General features: G+C 36.7%; 1 protein-coding gene across 5 annotated transcripts in view; it reads right to left on the bottom strand.

The window, feature by feature from the left end:
• Positions 1-278: 278 nt before the first annotated feature.
• LOC131160014 (nuclear transcription factor Y subunit A-7) overlaps positions 279-22005 on the bottom strand; it is a 43885-nt gene continuing 22158 nt past the window's right edge. For 4 of the 5 annotated variants that reach the window (XM_058115298.1, XM_058115295.1, XM_058115300.1 and 1 more), the window contains 4 exons: positions 5471-5613; positions 3878-3979; positions 3582-3746; positions 279-1055 (listed from right to left, as the gene is read on the bottom strand). In XM_058115298.1, the coding sequence (XP_057971281.1) occupies positions 870-1055; positions 3582-3746; positions 3878-3979; positions 5471-5613 (596 nt within the window). In that variant the 3' untranslated portion in view covers positions 279-869. The remainder of the gene's footprint in view (positions 1056-3581; positions 3747-3877; positions 3980-5470; positions 5614-22005) is intronic. The other variant, XM_058115296.1, reaches the window with a different exon arrangement.

Here is a 22005-nt window from a genome sequence, read left to right as displayed (position 1 = left end):
TTGAATTTAATTTTATATTAAATTTGACTAAATATTAAAATTATATTAAAATTAATCTGCTTCCAAATGCAACATTAGGATAGGATTGGAAAAATTAATACGCTAAGAACTTGACACCAAACGAATTGCTTTTTGAGTGACTGCAGAAACAAGGAAATTTAGCACTATCATTTGCTGAATCTAAAAAGCTAAATAGTTCTCATTAAGACCTCCTAGTTCATCTCTTTTCACACACACGAAAGAAAATGAACTTGTTTTTCCCGCTAGAACCAATAAGATTTCCAATACATGCACCAACAGTCTATTATTCAAAAACATTCACTGGAACAGAATCCAAATACTCCAAAAAAAAAAAATCACGATTACAAATTAACTAAACAGTGAATGAGACTATATTACACAGCGAAAAACAAGTCCTTGCTAAGCTAATGGACCATAATCAATCCAAACAATTAACATGACTCAACTAACCCAATTTTTTGAAAAAAAATCTCAAACCTCTGCACAGACCCAAGTGAGAGAAATGACCATACAGCAAACTTAGCCAGCATTCCCTCCCAATGACATAAACAAAAAGACAAGGAACAAAAGGAACTAAAGCTAAGAAGAAAATCCACTGCAAGATAAATAATTGTCAGTCCTTCCAAAAGACTCTAGCCTGCATTTTCTTTTTCAGAACCTCCCTACAAATCTTCAACTAAAAAGCTTTATACACACCATGGAGTTGGGAGTACACATTCAACGAGACCCACCAGCAATACCAACTACCAAGACTATCATAGCTGGTTAAGGACCATAGTTTCCCGACCACTGTAGATGAATATGCCATCACGTGCACAGTATAGTAATTAGTAATTGCTTCCAAAACATTAAGATGCACTGTCTGAGGAAGCAATGTCATTTTTACCAGCATTAAGATTGATATTCGACTGAGATTTGTCACCTGATGCCACCTCATTCTCTTGGTCCCCATTTTTCTTTGAATTGAGGAATCGGCCTCCGCATCCTCTGGCTCTTCTCAATGCATGCAGATGTCGAGATTCATGCAAGTACGGCTGCCAGATCAAACCAAATCATGAGTCAGGAAGGGAAACAGAGAGAGAGAGCATGCGGTTTTGAATATTCAAAGAGTGGTGGACATTATAGACCTAATCATATTATTAACTGGAAAAAAATTATTAAAATAGTTCTCCCAGTACAATTGCACCATGGTAATGACATTCAAACATACAATTTCAACCATTCCTCATACATGTCCACTTGATTGTTCTAATTTAAACACAAATATGGCTATTAATTACATAGAAAAATTAACTCATTATCTTAAGGTATAATAATGATGCTTTCCTATTACAACAGAAGGAACCAAAAGGTCAATGTCGATTCAATCATATGTTTGTTAGGAGGCCACAGCTCTCAAAAATTAGTGGTGGCCCACAACAATTTTGTCATGATCGGTTGGACAGACTGCTGATGAAAAATCAACAAATAACATCTTTTTTTTTCTTTGGATCAGCGAGCAAAGTCATTAGACTTGATGGTCACAAGACATCCATATGAGCCCAAATATCTGTTTACAGGCTCTAGTGAACAAAATTTTCACTTTTCCTTTTTTTGGTTTGCACTGCATCAATGGAGACAGACCAAGGTCTTAAGTTTCACTAAATTTTGGGGCTTCAAAAGTACAGAAATTTCAATCAAAATTTCAGTGTTGATGCCAGTTTCTATCACAGTTTTAAAAATGATGGAAATTAATTGTACAGCATGGAATTCTTTTATGAAACTTTAGAAAATGCTAACAAATATGCAAGATTTAGGATTAAAATATCATTTAAAAAAGTGCATCAATGACGGGCATGTGGTGTATAAGGTGCAATGCAATAACTTTAACATAATAATCATATTCAATATCTATAGCATAATAATCATATTAGACATATTCAATCAATATAAACAAAAGCCATACAGATCAGCCCATTGAAAACATGTGGTTTTATTATATGTTGTGTGGTGTTTGGATGAAAAGGAACACTCGTACCTTCAAGGGGAAAAAGATTTCTTGGTCTTCGGTTTGGATAAGATTCAATTTTTGGCTTTAATATGGCTGTTGCCACTGGCTGTTTCAGGGGTTTGTCCTTTGAGGATGTTCAGCATGGCTGGTTTGCTGTTTTCTATTAATAGTTTTGTTTATCTGATTTTGTTCTATTGTTCTTTTTAGAAGGATTTCTTATTCTCCTGTTCATATAGTCTTTCTTTATTAATAATATTCTTTTTTTTTTATAAAAAAAATATAAATGAAAATCATAAATCAGTTACATGCTATTTATTATGCAGATATAGATAATTTAGAAATAAATAATCAAATGAAAATGTTGGGTTTGAATCTCAAACTTAAATTCAAGGAAATAATTTAGAAATAAATGGCCAAATAAAATGTGGGGTTTGAATCTAAAATTTGAATTGAAGGCAATTTAATTCCGTAGTTAAAATTTAGACAAATTTTGCTAACATTTTCATGATTTCAATAAATTTCAGATAATTCTTAGAAATTTCAACCAAAATCGACTGCCATTTCAATTTCAATGGTGGTGGAAATTAAAAATTTTGACAATTTTGTAGAAAATTAAGATGATGAGTTTGCCTTCCATTAATGGTTTTAAATCACGGTAGTGGGTAGCGTGACATAATGGTAATGGGTCTAACGGGAAGCAGGAGTAGCGGATTTTACATAACAAGAAGCGGGTGTAACGACCGTGAATTTTTTTGAAACATGCACAACCTTGTGCATATTAGCATTCTTGCATGTTTTAAACTTTTAACCCTTCTTAGAAAGAGTTTTAGTGTATTTTGGATCCTTTAGTTCGAGTAACTAATTTATTTGGTAAGGGCAACAAGTTTATATTTGTTTTAAACCATCATTGATAGAAAAATTACATGTGTGTGTGTGTATTTATACTTCTCATTGCTCTTATCTATGATAAATTCTTATGTGTGCTAAATTAATTAATAAAACAAAATACATTATACACTCCTTTAATCTATTAGACACATAAGACATACGAATAATACAAATATAAAATAGTTAGAAAATAAAGAAGGTCGAAGTTGAAAAATATAGAACATAAATATCACATTACTAATATTATCAAAATAAAATATTTTCTTAAAAAGTTGGTATTTTCAAATAGTTATTTAATGCATCTATTGTGAGTATTTAAAGAAATAGTAAATTTTGTATCATTTTCATCCTCATTATAATCTTTTCCCCCTCTTATCACTTAGTATATTGAGAATGATATATGAAAGAGAGGGAAAAAGTGAGAAGAAAAAGTAAAAAATAAAATTTTTTTTTGGTGTAACAGTCCTGTAGCAGTTACGTAACGGCCATAGCAGCTTTTACGTAACGGTCACAGTCCGTAACGGCCGCTACAGCCATGATTTTTCTTCCCACCGATTTCGCGGTGTGTAACGGTATCGGTAACCCAAAAAACCGTTATGTAACGGCATTAAATAACGGTCGCGGCCTTTATTTAAAACCATGCTTCCATTATGTCAAACTTGTTAAGCATCTCAAAGCATACCTTCCTAGACTTGAGGGCTTTATTTTCTGATTCAGCTTTTGCGCGAGATTGTCGGCGTCGCAAGATGCCATGATATTGTTTTGCATTTACAAACACAGGCTCCTCAACTGCATCTGATGGCAAAGGAACTCCTGCTTGCTGAATTCCCATCAACTGAAGGTGAACCTGAAAAATGTAAATGTTGAATAATTTCACAATATACGTCTGTCAGCAAACAAAAAACTATCATTGAAGTCCCTGCACACTGCCAAACTAACAAGAACATCTAGAAATAAATACATCAAGGAGTAACATACCATTGGCTGTGCACCATAAGGCTGTGTAGGATAAGGTTGTGCATCACAGGGAGCAAAGATGCTTCTGTAGTAGGGATCTGGATACGGATAACCTGCTTGTGCCTGAAAAGACGCCTCAGTTAGTTATGGATTTGAAAGACACCACATAAAAATGACACTAACCAACAGCAACAACTATCAAACAGTTAAATATCAACTAGAAAAAACAAGGTAGATTTCCATCCCTTAACAATCAGTAACAATGACTGCCACTGCTGCAATACTAAACTCTCTGTGCTCTGATAGAACCAAATTCTTAAGTTATTTACTCGTAGAAACTGCTAGTTTATGGTATATATATATACACTTGCCTCCTAGTTCCAACTCTCTCAATTGAAAATCTAGAGTCCATTATCTGAATCAATGCACCCAAATTCATCTTCAATAGAGCTTAGTAGTGCTTCCCTTCATCTCATTCGCAAGTCAATTCATGCAATTCTTGAGTTCCATTTCTTGTTGTGACCATCTATAGCTGGTAGTCACGATATTAGTTATACGTATAATTGCATGCTGATAAAACCGTCCCCTGAGGAAGCCTATGCGTCTCATGAATCCACTTTGTTACCAAGTGATCATATCTATTTTTGTTCCCCTTGAATACACACTGGCAAACTTCCTTAATGCTCTGTTCACATTGTTACCAAGGGGCCAGAAAAACAATACGGTAGCATTCAGCAAAGGTGCAAAAAAAAAAAAAAATCCTTTTTCAAGCAACAAGAAATCCTCTTTTCCTGTGCATTTATCAGAACATAAACTTGTTCAGATAGTAAGAAACCAAATTCTAATATTACATTACAGATTTCCAGCACTTCAAATTGACATTCAGAACCAATTGGTAACCAATGTTACCAAGAATGTGGAGGCGGGGATCTAGATATGGCAAATGTATGGAACATTAGGGGTGCACTAAAATAGATATATTGGTGAAAGTGTAATGGAACTTGTATAGTTTGGAGAGTATGTTGAGGCATTTCTAAATGTAGAGGAGATTTTCCGCTGTGGAATAGATTAAAAGTGACCAAAATTGAATTAAAATGCAATGATTCCCCATTTTTAACTAATAATAAGTTATGTAATGTCGAAAGTATTGAATTAAAAATTTGGATTGTTATATTAAGTGTTCCAGAATGAAAATGTACCACATTTCGGAATGTATGTACCAATACATGGTTTGCTTGGGTGTTATCACTTTCCGGTAACTGTGTTCAAAACGAAGCAACAGATAACGAACAAAAAGACAACCAAGTCCACCCATAAACATAATCTTTTCCAACAAATTTAAGGAATTATAATTATTTCAAATTTAGGAAAATAATAATTACTTCACATCAAATAAGTTGGGGGGTAAACAATATTTCAGATTATTGAAAAGTTTATATTTTCCAGCAAATCAAATGATAACTTGAATGATCTAAGAACAAGCCAATCTTAATGCACATCTGCAAGCAACCATGATAAATTAAAAAAACAAATTGAATAACAATATCATAAGTAGACTTTCTGCAGCAAAGAAGATAAAAATATAAAAACTGTCCATTCATAAAACAGCCATACCATAACATGTCCCGCGCCAAGTTCTGATGGTGTTGAATATTGAATGTTTGGATTCGTGATTGTATGATAGGACACAGCACTAACGGGAGATGACTGAATTTGTGGTTCAGAGTGCTTTTGCTGCTCATCTGCTTCACTACTATCTGGACAAAGTTTTTATGGAGTAAATAGATGTTGCATCAAATGATGTAAAAAATAATTATCACAATTAAAGCAAGTCACCTCCATAAACAAATCAACCATAAAGCAAAGAACAGGAGAGAAAAGTACATTTCATGAAACATGATCACCACATAAGGTCTAAAAGTTGAAATCCTTGAGCAAATATGAATCATTTGTTAGTATTGCCAAGTTAAAGAATATTTCTGGCACTGCGTCATTCCATCAGATCATCCAGCAATAATTCTCTCAAACACAAGGAAGACCCTGTCAGACCCAGCCCACCTTTTCTACATGTGGTCAACCCCATCCCAAAAACTAAAAAGAGATACAAGAAAGGAGAGAAACCTAAATGTGAAATACTAATGATGGCAAGCATATAGCAGAAAGAGCCTCTGCACATATTGGGTAGGGATTGCATACGTCTAGGGGGTGACTGGTATCACTATCAAAAACCATGGAGACACAAACTAGATATGAAAATTAAAAACCAAAAACAATAACTAAAAACCTCATTTTGATTCATATGTTCAACACTAAAACAAATTAAAACTTGATAGAATGAATGTTCATTTTTTTGAATTTGGATCAAAGAACAACTTATATATATATGTAAAAAGAGCCCTGTCCCAAATTTATTAATAAACCCTCACTTGTGGCGGAGGAATACCGTGGTTACAAGCAAAGCCTCTGGGAGATTACAAAAAAACAGAAAAACCAAAACTAAACAAGCCTAACCAAACAGCTCAAACTAAACAAGCCAAAATCAACAGCCAAGCAAACTACACAAGCCTAATCGAAAGAAAAACGATAGACAGAACATTAACATCTAATGCTAGGGAAGCTAAGACTGTCAAGTCTCAATATGCCTCTAAGCTTCCTCGGAAGTTCATCCCCCTCCTCAAATTGATATATCATACCTTCTTCACCTTGACAAGCAAGGTAATCAGCCACTTGATTAGCCTCCCTATAAATGTGTGGAATAGAGAATTGAAAACCTTGAAGCTCCGAAACAATCTCCTCCCAAAAATCCCATAAATACCACATTTTGCACTAATCATTATTGATCCAATCAACAATCAGTTTAGAGTCACATTCAATAACAATATTATAAAAACTCAGATCCTTACATAACAACACCCCCATGTGCAAAGCACGAAGCTCAGCTTCATTATTCGACCCTTAGCCAAAATAAGAAGAAAAGGCACCTTTGAGTTTTCCAGAGGAATCCCGAAAAGTGAATTATGGATATTGTCATTGCGGTAACAGCTTGCCATAATAATGACAAATTAGAATATCTTGCTTTCAGTTGTTGTCACTAGCTTAAAGCTGACAAAAGGTGAAAATTAAGTACACAAGCATGCTGTGAGCACACGTCAAATGAACAAACATGATATCAAACAGCTCCAAACCCTCTTCAGACGTCGCTCTGGCAGGAGCCTCTAGCCGAGGGTTACATATACACTCTTATATAGGGTACGTCTTGGCTTTATTTGTTTTTCGTTTTTTTCCTTTTCTAGGGCTGTGTGAGGATTTTTTTTTTTTTTCCGCCGGGGGGGGGGGGGGGGGGGGGGGAAAAAGGATGGTTTAATCTGTTGTTTGACCAGAAGTGCTTTACCCTCAACCAAGCTATTAGAATTTGGGGTACAAGTAAACTCAAGATTTTTAAGGACTCCTATTCTCATGAGGTGGAGGAAAATGATACAGAAATTCAAGATCTTCATGATGGAATTGGATTAAGATTGACTGTTCCCAAAGGTTGGGAAACAAAATGGGATTGTGGAGAGAATGAGAAAAAGGTTCAAAGAGTTATCTGTAAAATATGATGGAGAGGATCTGAAGTTTTTCAAGCCAGCCATCTTAATCCTTTATTTTCATTTCTATATAGATTTTTTTTAATCAGTTGAAGACTGATTGTCCTCGAAGAAAGGAAATCACAACGGATACAACTCTAGAAGCGCTTTACAATAAACACTTTTCATTGAAGTGCTACCCATCTTAATAAGTAATGCTAAACACTACCTCATTACATCTACATCCACAACCAATTTCTTATTACAAGAAGGTCTAGATCCCATTGAGATCAAGAAATGAAGCAAGTTAACCAAGGTAAGCACCAATGAAAAACTGGGTCACAAGATAGGAAGGCTAGGAGTTGAAAGGCAAATCAAAATCTATTCAAATAGTCGGATGCGAGAGATAGATTAAAGACAGTCTCCTTGTGTACAAATGCTGGCAATCAATTTATCAAGCATAGCAACAGCATTATCCAATTTGCCATCAGCTCTTCACACGACACAATATCAAATCAGATATACTCACTCATTTCATGTCGATTTGTAACCATATTTATCTGATGAGAAATGCAAAGGAAAAAAGAATGATCCTCCAACTAAGGAGGACATCACAAATTTTCAAATTTGAACATGATTTCAACCTGGCAAGTGAACTAAGTGCCATGACTGCTTTGTTGGAAAAGCTGTACTTCATTGCTCCATACTAAAAAAACCTTTGGGAGAGAGCACCACTTCAAATTTTGTTCTTCTAATATTCATGTGTCACCTGGCTCATTCAGCAAAGGATCTTTCTGTCAGAGGATTCTACAGAGATAGCAACCCAGGGACATTCTTTGATTGGTTGCGTGGTATACAAAGCTTCTTTGGATAGTTTGTCTTAATGGATGAGCACAATTTGTTCCATGCAGAAGCAAAGGAAAACAAGGCAGCTCAAGTTTGGAGCACAAACACCATCAGCCACCCATGCTAGTATCAGATTTCGGCAGAGGACATGAATGATATAAGAACCCAATACTTTGTTGAAGAGCACGATGCCACACGGCTTGGTGACACAATTTGAATTTCCATGCAATAACAAACAAATTCACATATATCGCGTGCTTTGCAGCTAGTCAACTTTATACCATGGCAAATGTCAACCCAGGTGGCTTAGTGGATGGCAAATGAATTGAAGAGAAAGATCTTGCATGAACTTCTACAAATAATATTATCCAAAGTGAGCAAACATTTTACCGATGTTCGCCAAAGCAAGCTCTGAGCAAGTTCTTGTGTTTCCAGCAAGCCACCTCTGGCCAGCACTCCTACTGCATCTCAGGCAAGTATCAATTCTAATTTGGCGACAAGGTGTTTCAATTGCCAAGGATTTCATCAACAATTTGCCCTGCTAATTCTAAAATGTTACATTTGGGACCATAGATTTGGGGCCTTGGATTGGATTTTTTATTTGGACAGAATTCAATACAATTGTATTACATTTTATCCATATCCACACAAAATCGAAGGCCTCTTCCAATAACCAAACATAGGGTAAATGTTGTTGAGAAGGATCCAAAGGAAATCGAGGTGCTCAAATTGACAATAAATTTGTAATACCCTTGATGAGGACGTTATAGATCCTATTTGAAGCAGTAGCTTCTAAAGACCTAGAAGGATTCCTGGCATTCAACATTTTATATAATATGCGATCAAATCAATCAAGTTAGGTTCAATCCATTTGCCCCACCCAATGTAGCCAAAGAATGTCTCGTTAAACCTCTCTTTCCCTCCTCCCTAAGCTCTTTGAAGCCTCAGCCTGTAACTGTGGCTGCTACAGGCAATGAAGGAAAGAGACTGAGGATCAGTCCAGATCGAAGGGAAAGCCTTCAATCTGAGACTGGATAGAATTTGAAAAGGTGACTTTTTATTCCTGCTCGAGTGTAATCCACTAAATAGGTAATTAGTGGCTAACTTATTTAGACCCAAAAATTAAATGGGTGGAAATTGGTCTCCCTCTTTACCCATATTAACCCATTTAATCCCTTGACCTAATAGGCCAAAACTATGGATCAACCACTCTGTAGCTCCTGACCTGCTCTCCTTCTCTTTCTGCATGTTCTTGATCGTACTGTTGACCCTTGATCTATCAATCAATCGCTGTTTCTCTAATTTGCAGACTAGTTTTGACACTACTGCACCAAGGCTGGTTTTGATCTCCAAGGCTAGTATTTTGACAAACTCAATTTACAAAGGATAGGTTTGAAGACCAGAAATATCTGCTTCTGTCTGAGGGATTGTTTCAGTCAGAGGAAAAAATCACATGTTAAAACTTTAAAATCTTCTAGGTCATCAGACGTGAGGAATTAAAGCCATTATTTCCTCCTATGCAGGGCACGAACTCAATCAACATTCAGGCAAGTAATGTCTGATGATGGAAGTTTTTCAATTTTATAATTCCAACACTAATTTGCTTTGCTGTTTTATTTCTCATACTTCTTCACTTTCCTTCAAATTGCCCCAATACCAATGGATTATCTCTCTCACTGACTGGCGGAGCATTCCTAGATAAATCCTGGGCATGAGTTTGTTTCGCACAGGGTTTCTTTATTAGCTCATTATCTCTAGCCAAGTTTGTTACTCCATAGTTTGTAGACCATGTGCTTGATATATTGTCCAAGAAATTCAGGAAGTAATGTAGGTGTTTTAATCTGTTCCATTTTTTATGCTTCTGGCCATTTTGAGCAACTCATTTCCTTAAGTAGGTTCTAGGTATACATCTTAGGCCATTTCTTTTCGGACTTCAAAATAATCTTCAACACATCATTTGGTTTGGATCATTAGGTGACTATAGGCAGGATACAACCCAATTTCAAATAAAGCAAACTAGTGTGGATATATATATATATATAACAAACTAACAAGAGAAAGGCCCCTTACTGATGGATGTCCAAGTGAACTACCAAATTGTCGACTACTATAAAACAACATTCAGCATTTTAGCCATTGTAATAGTTTAATCTATTAACTAAGAAATCTTCATTACCACTCGCTCAACTTCTCACACTCAATCATAGTTGTCAAATTGAGAATCGAATCGTGAATCGAAATTCCAATTTCATGAATCAAGAATTGAATCAAATCGTAAGATTCGGTGAAAAAGTTGAAAACTCGATTCCTAATGACTTGCATATATGTCAAACAAGTAAAATAGTAAAATACATTGAAATTTCAACAAATATGGATCATCCATGTTGATAATTGGAATGGCACTTGCCTTTGAAGCAAGTTTTGTAGGTCTAAATCCTACCATAATACATATATTGATATAAAAATAAAAGTAGCCGTGTAAGCAAGATATACCATGATCTAACCATTCCACCTCTATCTAGTATCAAGTTAAGCTAATTTCTATGAAACTGTAACACTTGTTTGGTGACTCAAAACTAAAGCACTTAGACTAAGAGTTCAAGATACACTAAAAAGTAAGATAAGGACACAAAAAGTTTTTAAAAATTGAAATTCATGATTATGGTGTAAGTTTACATGTTAAACAATAAAAAATTCATGTGTATGCTTTCTTTAAAAAACAATAAGGAGAGGAAACAAGAAAAACTTAATGAAAAATTGAATTTTATGGATTTTAAGGGAATGAAACAATGAAAAATAATAAAAATTTGAATCATTTTCAATGCATGGGCTTGCTCTAATAACAAAAACAAGAAGAGAAAGCAAAAAAAAACACAAAAAAAAACCTTACTAAAATATAGAAACTAATGAAAATCAGATCTTTAAACCCGAAGAAGTGGAGAGGGCTACGTGCCAACCAAAAGCTCACCCACCTAGTTGACTTTGGTTTTCTTCTCAAGACAGGTTTCCTTCTCTCTCTGGTTTTCTTCTAATCTTATCTAATGGCAGAAATAAGAGGTGCAGAATGAGAAGGCCAACAAACTTCTTTCTTCCCTCTTGAAGGACAAAACTCATGCAAATAGCAAATGGAAGGCCAGCATTAAAATAAAATAAAAAAAGGTTTAAAAATCTTTAAGCTGGGTTTTAAAGGAGTTGCATCCGAATCTTACAATCCATACAATTCGATTCAGTTCACCGATTCACCAGGTGAATCATACAATTCACTTCAATTCACTGCCTTCTGCGATTCTCCCGTGCGATTCGAACCGATTTATGCCTTTCTCGATACGAATCGTATGATTCGAATCGAGAATTGTACGATTCCAAGAACTATACACTCAATTTCTCTAGTGATAAATTGCCACATGTCACAACTCACGCATTAAAATAAATAATAATTTTATAAGAATAATTTTATGTGAATTTAAGTTTTCTAATTACAATTTTTTTATTTTAAAAAACTTTTAAAATAAAATCACACGTACAGCTGTGTAAAAGGCTAGTGTGTGCGTGTGTGTGTGTAAGCTTTTGGTTTCCTTTGCTTTAAAATGAAGTCTTTTGTCCTCTCTAGACTTGAAATGTTCAATTTTTAAGATGTCCCATAATGAAAGTAGTGTTGAAACTTTGGCATGATTTTGAGGGTTGGCATGGACTCCAATATTCATACCTAATCTCTCCCCAACCCCACCCATAAATATATATATATATATATATATATATATTTATAGCAAGCTTCCAAATAAGTAAGCGGTTTGTGTTTGTGTCTTTGCTCTTATATATACATGCATGTATATATAAGAGCAAAGACACAAACACAAACCGCTTACTTATTTGGAAGCTTGCTTTTGAAAAATTCATTTTGAAGATTTCTATTACTAAAAAAAACACCAAGATTACTCGAAGGGAGTGGAGTATTAGACTGCTGTGCTTTCTTGCTCTTAAGTTTAAAGTCCAATTTTCGGCTACTAATGAAAATATATATATATATATTGAACAATTTAGGGCCTATTTCATATCATTTATGTTTTCAGTTTTCTATTTTCATTTTTATACAGTGAAGCAACAGATTATGAAAACATGCATGTTTACGTTGTTGGTTTTCTGTTCATATTGACAGTTTTCAACTGTTTGCGAGAAAACTGAAAACCAAAGTTCATAATTTATAGTTGTTTTGGCATCCTATTGCCAGAATATTTTAGTATCCAGAATTAGACTTTGAAAAATAGACAAATATCCATTAATTCAAACCGAATCTGACCTACTTAAATCTACTCATACCCTATTTTCACATTAAATGAGTCGAATATGGCTCCAAAATTTTTATTCACCCTTAAAGAGGTTGGTTGGCAAATATCAGGTTTTATCCAATGGATATCCACCAACCCGTTAACAACTAATGCATGCCCATGCTTATTGATACCCAGCCAGCATATGCCCAATTGGCCAAAGTCTAATCCCACACCCCCAACTCTCGCACTACTATTTATGCCTCTGGGTCACCAGTGGGAGCCCTAGCACGCTCGCTACCCCCATCGAATCTCTCTCCCAGCCTTTTTCGCCCTGTTCTCTAGACATCTCAAGCTTTCTCAACGACAATCTCGGCTAGGCTCAAAGCCACTTCTCTGTCAAAGCATCATATTCTCTATGGTGGAATTAAATATCTTCTCTGAGTTCTCTCTCGAAGCATCAAAGTGTTTGGATCTTTTCTCAACATACAAGATTGCAGCCTTTTAACCCTAGCCATTGCTAGACATTGCAGCGGTGCAGCATCCATTGCCTAACATCACTTCATTGAAGGCTTTAACCTCTTTAAGCCTTTGAAGGATGGGTCGCTGCTTCTCTCGCGTAACAACTCTCTCACCCTCACGTGAACACCACGAGCATGGTTGTGTTAGCAGGAGGTGATGTTAAAGCATTTGATGTAGATCAAAGGAAAATCCTTCGATCTGAGATTACATAAGGAGGGAGAGACCCTTTACTTTGTGTGCTCGAGAATAACATTTCTCGAAATAGGTGGGTTAAATTCACAAAGGAGGCAGTTTCCTGGCTCACTGTTGGTCTACATACTTTCATTCAATTGGAAAGGAGTTCCAGAAGCATTCGCAAGCGAAACTTCCTTTGTTGGATGGCAATTAGGTGGATGAGGGTGGAATTGGATGGCAAAGCTTCGTGGATGAAGGTGGGGAAGTTTCTGGAGTTAGGGTTGAGGGAGGTCCCGCTCATTATCAATGGGATCAGGGATACTTCCAACAATAAATATATAGAAGAGTTGGCTTTTGGCTAACCGAAAATCAAGGTTTATCATAAGCTTGGTATGAAATTCCTAAAAAAATTAGCTTTTTATGATTACATTGGCAATAATCTGAAAAAAGGGGGATAATTCAAAGCAGGCTCAATGGACAATGGGGATAGAATAGCTGTTGGACGGTTAGGACACCCTATTTTTAGAGATAAAGAGAAGTTCGAACTTTTTGTACGCCGTATGCCTACTTTTTTTGAAACATTTCAAGTTGTTTTGATAAATGGAGACAGAATTATTAGAGCCGATGTTCCATTTAGAAGGGCAGAATCGAAAGGAAAGACTTTTTCAGGTGTCATTCCAAGAGGTGTAAAAGGAATTGGATGATGAAGCTGAACAAAATGAGTTATGCAAATTAACAAAGTAAATTTGCCACAATTTTGAAGGAGCAGGCGTCGCAAGCACTTCAGTACTTAGATTGTGGAGTAAGGTGATGATGGACGAAAAGATAGGCAAAGGTTGCTCAAGTAGTCCACAATCAAAAAAATTGTGTCTTAGTTGCAGGGCTGATCTGCAATTGAAGAAATCAGGTGTGTCGCTACCAGATTAGAACACTGCCCGATTAGAGGCAAACATCCATAAAGTGCAGGAAACTAGGGTTACGGCGGTTGCTGCTAATCTTGTAGAGGTGGCTAGGGACGCGAAAGGGCACGATGAGAGTACAAAGTTTAGGTCTGGTCATCTGATTCTCATTCTGGATAAGGCCAAGTTTGCAAGAATGGCGATGCTTCTTTTTAACAAAGTTGGGCCATGTCATAGAATATGCCCACTGTTTTGACAAGAATGCTATGGGCCTTTCTCTGGATTCAAAAGAAGTCTCTCATAAAAAGGCCCAAGGCAAGGATAAGGGTGCTCAGCAATGTTTTAAAAATCAGACCAAACCGACTGGTTCAACCCGATTCGACTGGAACCAATCAATTCACCAGTCCAAGCGTAGGCATGAAAATGTATTTGGAGTGAACCAGGGTCAACCCAGTCAAACTTGGGCAACTCGGCTTGACTCGATTAAACCCGACGAGTCAAGTGGTTTGACCAGAACTTCAAGAAAACATTAAAATGTGGGAGTTTGGGAGGCACCTAGGATAGAACCCAAGACCTCTTGCAAAAGAAAAAACAAAAGAAAACAAGAGAAAAAACAAAATAAAACAAAACAAAAAAACTAGAAAGCTCTAATTACAAAAACATCCTCTTTATGCCCTTCCCTTCGTAATTGATAGAGGTTTGACTATCAATGAGATTTCTGGAGGTGTTTCTGTGGAGTATGGAGGCCAGGCAAAGGTTTCAGGGAAGCAGGACGTGCCAGCAGAGGTTCATTTTGTGGTCAATCATGTTGGTGTTTAAGATGTTAACAGGGTTCTAATAATGCAAAGATAGGGTCATGGGGACAACAAAACCTCTGGTTGAGGAAAAGCAAGCAAATGTCAAAGATATATCTTGCTGGGGACCAAAAGTCACAGGAAAAAGGAATTCCTCAGTTGAGAGGCCTAATTGTGTGGATGGGTGGTTAAGTAAATTTTTGAAAACAAATAGTAATGGCGTTTTTATATTCAGGATCTTTCAAATGGGTTAAAGAAAGATTTAGTACAAAGGCTAGTGAGGTAAACCATAATAAGGATAAGAAGAAATGGAATGGGGTGATGCTCTCGTGAAAACAGTGTGTTGGATAGTGATTTTTCTTGTGATGGACAGTTACTTATAGGTGAGACTCATGATCAATTTGGGTATTGATCAGAATCTTATGATGTGTTGGTTATTTCCGATGTGCCTCCGTCTCAACAGGACGGTTTAGAGGGTGTTTCGATTTTCAACGATGACAGAATAGGCATGAAAAGAAAGAAGATTGAGCAGACTGAGGCCGGTATTGTGTCCATCCCTGGGTCCTATGCTCAACAATTGCTAGATAAAATGGGTTTCTGGTTATCTGACCTATCAGGCAAAAAAAATCTGTTTGGATGGCAGAAAAAATAACACTAAGAAGGGGCCTCAGGAATTAATGAATTTACAGTGCTCTTTTAACTATGATTACAAGGGTCGAAAAGGGTCTTTCTTCTAATTTTTTTTTGTCTGGTTTTTTCAGTTCTCATTTTTTAGGATTTGTCGTCCTCTGTTGATTGTATTAATTTTCTCTGTTAATATATCCTTTTTTATCTTTAAAAAAAAATTATTTCAACCTAAGCAAGTCAAGGGTGATGAAGTTAAACGCAGAGGGCAGATTGGTTCACTGCAGATTGATACAAGAAGTTGCACTAATGTAATACAAAATGGTGAGTTTGAAGGCTGAACAACATACAAAGCTGTATCAAGCCGCATGGATCATTAATACAAGTTATGGTTACCAAGCTGTATGAGCAACTGTCAGTATAGGAAGCCTCAAAGGAGCAGTTGTGTGATATTTTGCCCCTAAAACACTGTTCATGTACTACAAGCCATGGATTTGAGATCATGTGGATTTGCCAACAATTATTCTTACTGATGGAAGAAGATACACCCTAACTTTCGCAACTAGTAAGAAGACAATGAAGCTAAAACAGAGTTCACACTTCTTCCAAAGCAATTCTTGTGATGACGTCCTTTGGTGCCCCTCCAGTGTAGAATTGTAATTTACACTGCAAAAATATTATTTGTCCTTGAGTAGGGGCTTTTAATATAGAATTAAGTGATCAATGTAAAACAGAACATTACTAGAATCCAGTCTATCAGTCACAGACCAAGTTTGTTGTAAATTGCATCAATTAATCCATCCACCGGAGTGGCTTCATTGCCATGTGAAATAAGTTCATCAAAATTCTCTTTAATGAATTACCTAGTAAGTTCCCTGCTTCTATTTGAAAAAAAAGTCAGTCCACCCCATCTAAATCTCATTTGTAAGGCTATGTTAATTACTCATCCATTGAATTCATTTATATATCTTCTCTTCAATGTTAAACTTCTATTAAAACCCATTTAAGCACTCCATGGATTCCCACATCCTACCCCATGACCTCTACTATCATGTCTCAGATTGATAAAAGAATGCACCCAAGAGTAAACCGTCTGGTGAAATAATAAATATATGATGATCTCCCTCAGATTTATGTAGCTCCTTTTAATAATTCATTTCCACTATATCACTACCTTGAGTAAGGCTCCAAAATATATGTACCATCTTCAGGGAGTAATCCCTTCAATTGCACCAGCTATCATGAATACTCATCAACAGCATTCTAGTTAATGGATATCCACATTTCATCTGCCACTACAGGAACCATGGGGCACTCCATACAATGCAAACTCATAGGAATGAAACATACACAAGGATATCATTTCTCATTATGCAGTCAACCCAAGGTCTTATGGAAGTGAAGGCTCAAAATCCATGTACCATCTTCAGGGAGTAATAACTTCCATTGCACCAAAAATAATGGCTGGTAGTCAATAGTCTTCTAGTTTATGCATTTACATTCCCCTACATAGGAAGTCTTAGACAACTCCAAAAGAGTTTCCAAGCACCAAGTTCATGAAGTTTAGTTAGGAAAGCTAGGCCTGCAAGAAAGTAACTTACAAGAAAAAGAATACCGGTGTTATTTGGAAAAAGAAAAAAAAAGGCACGTACTAGGGGACATGGTCTTAAAATTTTGGTAATTTCACCAAAACTTGAGTCAAATTTTGTTAACATTTGATACAAAAACAACACTACGTTTCTCTTTTTCAAGACTTTAGTTTAAAACTGAAGAAAAATAAGAAAAAATTGAGGATTTTATTTTGTTCCTAAATTATTCAAAATCATCTACTTAATATTTTCCAAAGTTTCGGTTATAATTTCCTTGACATCAAAATTTTCATAATTTGACTCTTGGAAATCAAAATTGAAATTTAATCCTTTCTTGGGGTGTGTGATTTAGCACAGAAAATAAAATGTGCTTTAAGACACAATTGAACACAACCAAATGTCTGCTCAGCTGTTTAATTGTAACAAAGAATAGGACTCATGCTAAATATGATAAAGAAATTGCTTAAAAATATGACAATGATTGAAATAATTAAATTAGAATTCTTGTAATTGTAAAATAAGTGGTAAAAAGGAAGAATAAATGATTATAGTGATAGGATTGATACTAGTTCAAACCATGTGAATGGTGATCATATAACAACTACTATTTTGCATTTATACATGCATTGAGGCAAATTACAAAGGCATTGAAAAATGTGCAAAACACATTGAATTTTTACCACTATTAACTAGCATGATGACAGGTGGAATTTTTATTAATTTAAAATATATATATATATATATAATACTCTTTGTATAGAAAAGTAATGATTAGTGAGCAATGCATGTCAACCCCCACTGGACCCTCTCACAGCAGGTCCTTCGCACATGTTCTTAACATGGGATCTTTCCCGTTTGGACACAGCCCCTCCCCAACATGTGCATCTCCCCAGTGTGGGATCTTCCTTGCACACAAAGGGCTCCCCATTGCATGGGGACTCCAAACTGAGCACAGGATCCCAATTGTGTGACATTCTCCTACACAATTGTCTCAAATTGCGCAAGGACTCTGCACAACTTTCAAAAGGCTCTCAAGTTTGTAAAAGCTCCTTAGAATGCAGGGGGAACCACAACACATAGGGCTCAATGTTCAGGGACACAACAACTTGCAAGGAGCACCCAATGCCCAACTCTACAGCACATAACCACAGAATGCTTAAAAGCTCAACAATGCACATATGGCAACCTAGCACATAAGGGGCCCCAATCATGCAGCAACCTCCCCATTACTAGAGGCTCCCAAGCATGCAGTCAGGCGCAGGGGGCAACCTAGTGTGCAAGGTCTCCTAGTGCACGAGGATGTGCACTCATGCATACTAGGGGAGGCAGATGGAGGATCCTCAATGCACCGGTATCCCATTGCACCCACAGGGCCACCATGAATTTGTGTTTTCCCCCCAAGAACATGATGGATGATGGTTTTAAAAAACAATGTCGGAAAAAATAAAGTCAAAATCAATATAAGTATCAAAATGTGTGCTTTTATGTGTATATAGTTTCATGAAAGAGAATAAATGCAGGGAGATAGCTTAAAAAAGACCCCACCCCACCCTACCTGCAAAACAAAAACCTCAGGTAGGGTGCAATGGGGTTTTTTTTTTTTTTTTGGCCCCTTAAACATGACGAGAAAATGGTTTAAAAAGCAATGATCGAAAAGGAAGTCAAAATCAATATGAGTATCAATTGTCTCTATATGAGTACATATTTTAAGGCAAAGGAATAAACATTGGTGAAACAATAATTGTTGAAAGGACATTCACAAGGTATTTGGAACAAAATCCCCCCTCCCCCACCCTCCTCAACACAGGTAGTTTAGTTGCAGCGATATTCATTATGCACAAGGATTCCCTTCTATACAAGGGCAATTCCAAATGTGCAAACACCAGTAATGGCAAATGAACAACCAGTTTCAGGTGCAATCAGCATAAAAGGCATCCAATGATGAGAAGAAGTCGGGCCAAAGAAGTGCCAACAACTCTTTGAGGGAGTGAATATTTTTTATTGGGGATAAAATAAATATATTACCAAAGAACAAACTAGGTAGAATTAGATGAGAACAAGATGTCCTCATGAGAACATCAGGAAAATTTCACAAAAACTACAATAAAGCTGAACTCCAATCGCTTTGAAGGTCAGGCAGCGGCAAACCACAAAAAACCTTGAGTGAATGGCCCAGAAAGAGTCCAATAACACAACTCTATCCCATAACAATATAGGAGATGTTGTCAGATCATTGGAGGTTCTCTCATTGCTCTCGATCTAAAGGGTCCACAAAATAGCAAAATCTGCATTGCGCCATAAAGCTACTGCCTTATTGCTCTTGCCAAAGCCCCCAATATCTCACTAGCAAAATATCTCCCAATACCCGAGGCAACACCCAAGCATCACAAAAACCATATAACTCAGGAAATGGGTTGCCGCCTGACATTGAAGGAAGAGGTGAGCATTCACTTCATTGGACTCACGGCGCATCAAGCACATACCAGAACTGAAAGCCTTGAAATGTCTTCTATTCTATAATAACCATGTATGTTCAATCTTATTAAGAGTTGCTCCACATGAAAGTCTGGATCTTGAAGGGAACCTCTGACTTCAAATGATATGGCTTCAAGGAAAGGAACTAGGGAAAGTAGTTAAAGGGGTGAAAGAAGAATGATTAGTAGGAAGAATCACCCTTCCAAACCCTCACCTTTCTCCTATTTGGAAGGAACAAAATGATCTAGAGCATTAAGTAAGGTGATAAGCTTGTCATACTCTCTTTTGTTGAGATTTCTAAAAAAATGGAAATCCCAAGAGAGGGAAACCCCCTCAAACAAAAATAAAGAGCTGATAGGGGCATAAGAAGAGTAAAAATTAAACGCTCACCCACCTAAGCATCCTCTCAAATCTGCCCGAATCCATTAGCCACTTTGAAACAGGTGAGGGGAAAGAATAGAAAAGCAAAATTGGGACACAAACTTCCAAGGGATTACATAAGAGACAATGCCACTTCCTCCAATATCCCATCCATTCTGATGAACATTGTACTTACTTTCACCTTGTGCATAGGGAATATTAACCTCTAAAAGAAACCTCCACAACCATTTTCCAATTAGAGATATGTTTTTAGAAACCAATTACTAAGACTCAGCCCCCTTCAAATTTAGGTCTACTGGATCAGCAAGGTGATCTCTCTTATCCTTCCCAAAACAAGACAAAAGAAAGTCACGCAACATCCTCTTTGGACTTTTGTAAACACTTATGGGCACTCTTAAAAGAGATAAGTAAATAGGGATGTCAGGGAGGACGCCACAAATAAGTGTGGTACAACCTCCATCTTAGAAAAGGTCGGTAGGAGGCTGGAGAGGTGGAAGAGCGACTAACTTTTCCTTGTGCTTATAATTTCTGCCAACATTTAAGGAGCTGCAGTTGAGGCATCGAAGCTTATGATAGTTGATCGGACCCTAAATTTCTTCCACCCTACACCTCCCTTCCATCTGGTATGCAGATCATCTAAATAATCCCCTTTACCAGTATCCTCACAATCCAAAAAAATCGGCCACAGGACTTAGCTCTCAAACATAGCATAACAAAGTGGTAGGGTGCACTAAACATCTCCATCCATGGATTCAAAGTTTCAAGATAAACAAGCACAGCAGCCTTGACAACCATCACCATTCCTCAAAGAGAGATGGAGAAAAGGCATCTTTTGGTTCTCTATGTAATGCACAAAGACCTCATTTTTTTCTTAAAAATGAGCTGTTTTTTGTTGATCACAACAATGTTCTCTCTCTTGATACCCTAGTGATTCAACAATGGGAAATATCAATAGAAACGCCAAGATTCTAGGTATGAAGAAAGTATAGTACAAGAAGAAAACTCTGGTAATAGGAAGGAAAACTCTTAAATGCGCATAGTTGTACAAAAGCATTTAAACGTGGCTCATGATAGTCCACTTTGCAAGAATAAATGTGCAATATATGTTAGAGATAGGAAGCAGAGGAATATCCTGATGGTCGACACCTCAAGGATGGAATAAATCTAGGAGTAAGAAATATGATGTGGAGACCACAATGGCCACTATTCAAAAGGTGAGGAGTGATAGAAGTGATGTTGTGAGGAGTGAAAGAAGTGATGTCGTGACTAGGATGGTTGATATCCCATAAGTAAGCAATGATTGAAGCAAGGCAAAGACCACAATATTCAAGATCTCAAAGATAAAGAATAACAAAAGGTGGCAAAATGACCACAACAAACATCCCAAAGGCAAGGGAATGATGGAAGTGGCACAACCACAAGTCAACATCTTAGAAGTGAGGGGTGGCACAAGTGGTATAGACCACAACAGTCGACATTCCAAAAGCAAATATCTAGATAAGTCTCACAAAAACCACAGCAGTAGACATCAAGTGACACAAGTTGTGTAGAGACCACAATTGTCAATGTCACGAAGGTAAGGAGTGATGGAAATGGTGTAAAGAGGACAACACTTTACACCTCATAAGTCAAGAGAGATGAATGGCCACAATGATTGACGTTCCACTAACGAAGAGTAAAGAAAATGGCATGGAACCACAATAGTAGATGTCCCAAAAAGCAGGGAGATACAGAAGTGATGCAAAGATCAAAGCAGTCAACATCCCTTAAGCAAGGTCTCTCAAAAATGGTGCAAAGACCACACCAACTATAAACCCAAAGGTAGAGAGCAATGGAATTGATGCAAAGGCAACAATGGTTACAACAACAACAACACAACAAAACCAAGCCATAGTCCCACTAGGTGGGGTTGGTTATATGAATCATTTTCCGCCATTATGTGATCATAGACCATTTCTTTTGATAGATTCAAGGATATTAAATCCTTACTCACTATCTCCTCTTAAGTTATTTT

Source organism: Malania oleifera, chromosome 7, assembly GCF_029873635.1.
Source record: "Malania oleifera isolate guangnan ecotype guangnan chromosome 7, ASM2987363v1, whole genome shotgun sequence".
Taxonomy (NCBI): domain Eukaryota; kingdom Viridiplantae; phylum Streptophyta; class Magnoliopsida; order Santalales; family Ximeniaceae; genus Malania; species Malania oleifera.
The sequence above is the reverse complement of the archived record's forward strand: the minus strand, read 5'-3'. Positions and strand labels throughout refer to the sequence as shown.